Genomic DNA, 7,461 nt, shown 5'->3' on the forward strand with positions numbered 1-7,461 from the left:
AGCAATGGTCTCTCTGCAGAGGTCTAATACATCCTTTGCTATGTCAGACCTTTTTAAACACCTGGAATGTATTTAGCAGATTTAAGTTGAATGATTACTTGGGCATAAAAATCCTGTGTACAAAAATGTTTAAGTTGTACAGGCTACCCCATAACCCGCCCCCCCCATTAAACAATGCTTCCCCTTTGCTCCGATTCTCTATGCTTACATTTTGTAAACAATCACTTTTGAAATTATTCAGAAAGTGATTAAAGTAACACTAAACAATATCCTTATTCTCCATAAATAATTCATACAAATCCACTACTTAAAGCAATATTAAACCCAAAACCAAAAATGTAATATATAGCAGCTTGCCAATCTTTAGATGTGCATGATTATTTTTTTTGAGGCTCCTCCCCCCTCTTTTTTCACTTGGTGATCTGGCCAGTAAACACACCTCCTTTATTAGAGCGCCTGCATTCTGGATGAAGGAGCACAGGGGGGCACTTTTGGACAGCAGCATTGTCAGTCTAGGCGAAGGAAAGCGTAATGCCCTGTACACACGACCGGTTTTCCCATCGGCATAAACTCTGAAGGTTTTTCCAATGGAATTTCCCTGAAACTGTCTTGCGTACACACGATCACACCAAAGTCTGCCTCCCGTCAAGAATGCGGTAACGTACAACACGTATGATGGCACTAGAAAAAGGAAGTTCAATAGCCAGCAGCCAATAGCTTCCGTCTCATACTTGCTTCAGAGCATGCGTTGTTTTTGATACATCGGAACAGCATACATAACATACTATGAGTATCGCCTCTGATCTATTTCATTATAATACCATATAGAGTACCATCATCCAGAAAGTGTAATCTTAAAAGAGGAAGCTTGAATGGAAATGCCGGGTAGTCGCTCACACCAACCCCATAAGTTGTTCCATCCAGCCATATAATGAATTGGACTATACCGGTACTTGATAATGGACAAAAGCTAATGAAATTTAAAATCAATATAATTTTAATAAAGACATAAAACAAAACAATGATAGAATATCACTTGAAAAGTACAGTAATATGCACATCACAGTTAGAGTATTCCCGACGGGTTCTCCACAGGAAGAGTTCAAACATAGAGGTGCACAAAGTTTCCTCGACTAGTTTCGTGGGAAAAGGCCCGCTTCTTCAGGAGGATATCAGCATACAGACGAGCGGTTTTCCCAAAAGGAATTGGTTCTGTTGGAAAAATTTAGAACATGTTCTCTTTCTAGGTCCGTCAGAATTTGACGTAAAAAGTCCGATGGGGCACACACACGATCAGAATATACGATGAAAAGCTCCCATCTGACTTTTTCTGTCAGTCATTCTGCTCTCGTGTGTACACGGCATTAGATGGATTAATAGATTTAAATAAACTAACAAATTAAAGCCAAACTCCAGCTAATACTTTATAATCCGTTATGGCAAACCGTTTTTCCCTATTATGATAAAGGTTTTACAGGAATAAACCATAGCCTATCATTGTAAGCAATACTCTCACTGTTAAATGGTTTGTCTCATCCCTTGAAAAACAACAGACGTGCTGGCAGGATCGCCAGATAAAAATAGAAGAAAGCAAGCCAAAAAAAACGAATGCACCCGTCACCTCAAAGAAATGGTAATTTTCAATATAATAAAATGTTTGCCTTTGGGTTTAATACTGCTCTAATGGCCTTGTAACCTATTTTCATAAAAATTATTTCCTATTGTGTTTTTGACTCCTTGCAATATCCTCTGTAAACTCCTGAAACTCTCCTTTTCCCCCCTCAGTCCATGTGTTTGAAATGAATGGTGCATGTTAGTTGAGATCATGTGCACCACTCTATACACATTAGAAATCCCATAGTCCATCTCAGGCGCGAGCAAGAGAGGGTGGCTACCTTCCTACATACAGTGCGACCATGGAGAATAAATGTAGTCACACTCTAACAGGAAGATGGATCACAGGAGTAGGAAATAAATAAATATGGAGCTTCGAGATCTGGAGAAGCCTGAAAACAATAGAATGAATTTTTTTTCCAGTTAAGAGAATATATATAAGAGCTGCAACTAACGATTAGTTTGTCTGTCGACTAATCTAGCGATTATTTTTTCAATTAGTCATCGACTATAATGATTATTTATATTTTTTTACTTAACCACTTGAGGACCGCCGTATTGCCATTGTACGTCAGCACAATGGCACAGGCAGGCATAATCACGTACATCTACGTGATTGCCTTCCAGCGGGTGGGGGGTCCGATCGGACCCCCTCCCGCTGGTTACGGCGGTCCGATTCGGTCCAGGAGCGCTCCGTGATGAGGGGATGGCCGTTGGTTTTCGGCCACCCCCTCTGGATCGCTCCTGGCCAATGAGAAGCTTCCTCCCCTGTGTATTGTTTACACAGGAAGGAGGAAGTGATGTCATTCTCCTCGGGGCGGTCTTTTTGACCGGACTACGAGGAGAACAGTAAAAGTAAGTGTGCACCAACACTACACTGACATGTAGGTACACACAGGCACACAAACCCCCCCGATCCCCCCCCCGATCCCCCCCCCCCCCCAGTCACAGTGTCACTGATTGCATTGATCATTTCTTTACTGATCAATGCATTCAGTGTCAGTTGTGACAGTAAAAACTGTCAGGACAGTTAGTGTTAGGTCCAGGGTAGCCCCCTATCACCCCCCAATAAAGATTTAACCCCCTGATTGCCCCTAGAGTTAACCCTTTCACCCCCTTTTGCCAGTGTCACTAAGCGATCATTTTTCTGATCGCTGCATGTGTCGCTAGTGTCGCTAGGTAGCTAGTTATTTTTTTAGGTTCACCGCCAGGTTTTTATATCGCTAGGTACCCCGATATACTACCCAATAATGTTTTTAACCCCCTGATTGCCGCTAGTTAACCCTTTCACCCCCTTTTGCCAGTGTCACTAAGCGATCGTTTTTCTGATCGCTGCATTAGTGTCGCTACAGTCGCTAGGTAGCTAGTTATTTTTTTAGGTTCACCGCCAGGTTTTTATAGCGCTAGGTACCCCGATATACTACCCAATAATGTTTTTAACCCCCTGATTGCCGCTAGTTAACCCTTTCACCCCCTTTTGCCAGTGTCACTAAGCGATCATTTTTCTGATCGCTGCATGTGTCGCTAGGTAGCTAGTTATTTTTTTAGGTTCACCGCCAGGTTTTTATATCGCTAGGTACCCCGATATACTACCCAATAATGTTTTTAACCCCCTGATTGCCGCTAGTTAACCCTTTCACCCCCTTTTGCCAGTGTCACTAAGCGATCGTTTTTCTGATCGCTGCATTAGTGTCGCTACAGTCGCTAGGTAGCTAGTTATTTTTTTAGGTTCACCGCCAGGTTTTTATAGCGCTAGGTACCCCGATATACTACCCAATAATGGTTTTAACCCCCTGATTTCCGCTAGTTAACCCTTTCACCCCCTTTTGCCAGTGTCACTAAGCGATAATTTTTCTGAACGCTGCATCAGTGTCGCTAGGTAGCTAGTTATTTTTTTAGGTTCACCGCCAGGTTTTTATAGCGCTAGGTACCCCGATATACTACCCAATAATGGTTTTAACCCCCTGATTGTTGCTAGTTAACCCTTTCACCCCCTTTCACCAGCGATCACAGTATAAGTGTCACTGGTGACGCTGGTTAGCCAGTTAGTTATTTAGGTTCCCCGTCAGGTTTTTATATAGCGCCAGGGACCCCCATATACTACCTAATAAAAATTTGAACCCCCTGATTGCCCCTAGTTAACCCTTTCACCACTGATCACCGTATAAGTGTTACGGGTGACTCTGGTTAGTTTGTTTTTTATAGCATTTTATATTCAAATCCGGAAGGCAGTGCTTGGTTTTCGGGGTCCCGTACGTGGCTAGGCTCCCAAAAAGTCCCCCACATGTGGTATCCCCGTACTCGGGAGAAGCAGCAGAATTTATTTTGGGGTGTAATTTGACTTCTGCCCATAGCATGTGTGAGCAATATATCATTTAGTGACAACTTTGTGCAAAAAAAAAAAAGTTTGTAATATTCCCGCAACTTTTGGCAAAATATAAAATATTCCATGGACTCAACATGCCTCTCAGTAAATAGCTTGGGGTGTCTACTTTCCAAAATGGGGTCATTTGGGGGGGTTTTGTGCTATTTTGGCATTTTATGGCCTTCGAAACTGTGATAGGTAGTGAGGAGTTAAATCAAAAATTTGCACCCTTAGAAATCCTGAAGGTGGTGATTGGTTTTCGGGGTGCCGTGCGCGACTAGACTCCCAAAAAGTCCCACACATGTGGTATCCCCGTACTCGGAAGAAGCAGCAGAATGTATTTTGGGGTGCAATTCCACATATAACCATGGCATGTGTGAGCAATATATCATTTAGTGACAACTTTTTGTAAAAAAAATTTTTCTTTTTTTTTTTTGTCATTATTCAATCCCTTAGGACAAAAAAAATAAATATTCAATGGGCTCAACATACCCATCAGCAATTTCCTTGGGGTGTCTACTTTCCAAAATGGGGTCATTTGGGGGGGATTTGTACTGCCCTGCCATTTTAGCACCTCAAGAAATGAGATCGGCAGTCATAAATTAAAAGCTGTGTAAATTCCAGAAAATGTACTCTAGTTTGTAGACGCTATAACTTTTGCGCAAACCAAAAAATATACGCTTATTGACATTTTTTTTACTAAAGACATGTGGCTGAATAAATTTTGCCCTCAATGTATGACTAAAATTTAGTTTATTCGATTTTTCTTATAACAAAAAGAAGAAAATATCTTTTTTTTTCAAAATTTTCGCTCTTTTTCCATTTATATCGCAAAAAAAAAAAAATCGCAGAGGCAATCAAATACCATCAAAAGAAAGCTCTATTTGTGGGAAGAAAAGGACGCAAATTTCGTTTGGGTGCAATATTGCATGACCGCGCAATTACCAGTTAAAGCAGCGCAGTGCGAAATTGCAAAAAGACCTCTGGTCCTTAAGGTGTTTATTGGTCCGGAGCTGAAGTGGTTAATCTACTGTTTTTTTGATTAGCTAATTAATCCTTTTAATAACTTTACAAAAAATGAAAAGTACATAAAAAAAGCTAAGTTAAAAGAATATATATATTATATATTTTTTTTTTAAACAAAGTGCTTTAATCCAACATTTAAGCAGAGGATTACAGCAAAAGGAAAGCATAATTTAGCAAATAAGGTTACTGAGAGGCTTTTTTTTTCCACCTAATATATATCCTTTAGCAGCCCTAAAGGGTATAAATCCACTTTGTGTGCACGAAAAGACTTTAGAAATTGGACCTACCTGTACAGGGTGCAAAGTTGTGGGAGGGACTCAGCAGACTCCACCCACTACAGGGTTCCTGCAGAAAACTATAGGGGGGGGCCGGAGACAGACCAGTCACCTGGCACAAGGAGAGAGCAGAAATGACCAGTCTTTATTACAGGAAGCTCCTGCAGAGGCAAATTTTACACCGGATTACTGCACAGATCTGGAAGAAATACACAAAGCACCAAGATTCAGGTAAGGATACACATGACTCTTATTAGCCAATGCTTAAATCAGAGACAGCTCAAACATATAACTAAAGGCAAACCTTGTTTAGTTCTGGATAGCGTGGAAAGGGATTAGAACGCCTGTCAGGTTTTAAATTGCCCGTACCCCCTTTAGGAAAATTTACCCTCTCTATTTATCTGGTTTCATGTTTAAAACGAAACAGAAAATCCAAAACTTTGGGCTGTCCCCAGAAAAGGAACAAAGGGTAAATCTTGCAATAGTGATCACCAATGATTCCTTCACTTCCTGTTTTGGCTATGGGACAGGAAGTGAAGGGAAATCTCCCCAATGGGACACAAATCTAATAAAAAATAAATAAATAATAATAATAAAAAAAAAAAAACCTGATGGGGCTTAAAATCCTCCCTTACTCTATCTAAAAAGTTCTACTTTAACCACATGCTAACTGCCCTATAGTAGTTTTACGGTCATAGAGCGGCAGCTGTGCATCAGATCAGGTATATACACGCTCCAGCTCTTCTGGGTGCCACAGGCGGCTCGCCCCCACTGTGAATTATACAGCGGGTACCACAGACTCGATGTCCGCTGGCGCACACACCACTCATTCGGTACAGAGGCAGAACGGCAGTCTGCCTATGTAAACAAGGCAGATTGCCATTCTGTCAGTAGGAAAGGCATTGATCCTGTGTTCCTGCCTTCGCCCCAGTAAAAACACCTCCCACACTGTACACAAGCACTGGTTAGGCACACAATTAACCCTTTGATCGCCCCGATGTTAACCCCTTCCCAGCCAGTGTCAGTGCATTATTTTCTAGCACTGGTCACTGTATTAGTGTCACTGCTCCCCAAAAAAGTGTCAGTTAGTGTCCGATTTGTCCACTGCAGTCCCTCTATAAGTCGCTGATTGCTGCCATTACTAGTAAAAAAATCAAATAAAAATTCCATAAGTATATCCCATAGTTTGTAGACAGGATAACTTTTCCGCAAACCACTCAATCAATCTACGCCTATTGGGATTTTTTTTTACCAAAAAATATGTAGTAGTATATATATATATATATATATATATATTGGCCTAAATTGATGAAGAAATTCGATTTTTTTTTTATTGGATATGTTTTATAGCAGAAAGTAAAAAAAAAATGTGTTTTTTTTTTTAAATTGTTGCTCTTCTTTTGCTTATAGCGCAAAAAAATAAAATACGCAGAGGTGATCAAAATACCACCAAACAAAATTTATGGCGAAAGAAAGGACAGAATTTTGCATACAGTGTTGCATGACCGCGCAATTGTCAGTTAAAGTAACGCAGTGTCATATCACAAAAAATAACCTGGTCAGGAAGGGGGTGGGGGTAAATATTCCAGAGCTGAAGTGGTTAACGTGTCACAAACCATGGCTAAACACACATGCTACATGTAGACAGCATAATGTCACATGCCATCTCAGGTGGCCTTTCAATCAGGTGACCGAGATGGGATGTGACCATCTTTATAAAACATCTACTGCCTATAAGAATAACATTATTACTATTTCCCAGCAAGACAACCACACACGGCCTACCACTGCTGATCTCTCTATGCAGGAATACAATCCTCCACCGGAAGTGGCTGACATCCACACGAGCCCTGTCCATCACTATAAATCGTCCTCTTACAAATACAAGCTTGCTTCTAGTTCCGGAGAAGAATTCATCCGCTCAGAGACAGATGGGAGTGTTACACTGCCATCTGCTGCCTGGTGGATGACATCCCACGTTGTTTATGAACAAACTATGTTACTATGAATGTTTCCTGGTATACTGGACTCTCTGTTCCTAACAAGCTAACATATGATTGAGACAGAAACTATGGATGTGTTCAGTTCCATAGAACAAAGTGCACCTAGAGCCAAATCTCATTTCAGTTTTGGATAGAGTAGGGTTAGAGTCCCAATCATGTTTTGTTCTGTCCTGCTTAG

The 7,461-nt window shown here is 40.9% G+C and overlaps 1 protein-coding gene across 3 annotated transcripts in view; it reads right to left on the reverse strand.

Moving 5' to 3' along the window:
• METTL5 (methyltransferase 5, N6-adenosine) overlaps positions 1 to 7,192 on the reverse strand; it is a 19,631-nt gene extending 12,439 nt beyond the window's left edge. Inside the window, exons 1-2 of one of the 3 annotated variants that reach the window (XM_077447959.1) lie at positions 7,066 to 7,192; positions 5,293 to 5,479 (exon numbers count right to left, since the gene is read on the reverse strand). Coding sequence is in view for 1 of the 3 variants with exons in the window: in XM_077447958.1 (XP_077304084.1) it covers positions 7,066 to 7,138 (73 nt within the window). In the remaining 2 variants the exon portion in view is untranslated. The remainder of the gene's footprint in view (positions 1 to 5,292; positions 5,480 to 7,065) is intronic. The other 2 variants (XM_077447961.1, XM_077447958.1) reach the window with 2 other exon arrangements.
• Positions 7,193 to 7,461: the final 269 nt, after the last annotated feature.

Source organism: Lithobates pipiens, unplaced genomic scaffold (assembly GCF_037356315.1).
Source record: "Lithobates pipiens isolate NorthernLeopardFrog02 unplaced genomic scaffold, aLitPip1_a1.2 Scaffold_22, whole genome shotgun sequence".
Classification (NCBI taxonomy): domain Eukaryota; kingdom Metazoa; phylum Chordata; class Amphibia; order Anura; family Ranidae; genus Lithobates; species Lithobates pipiens.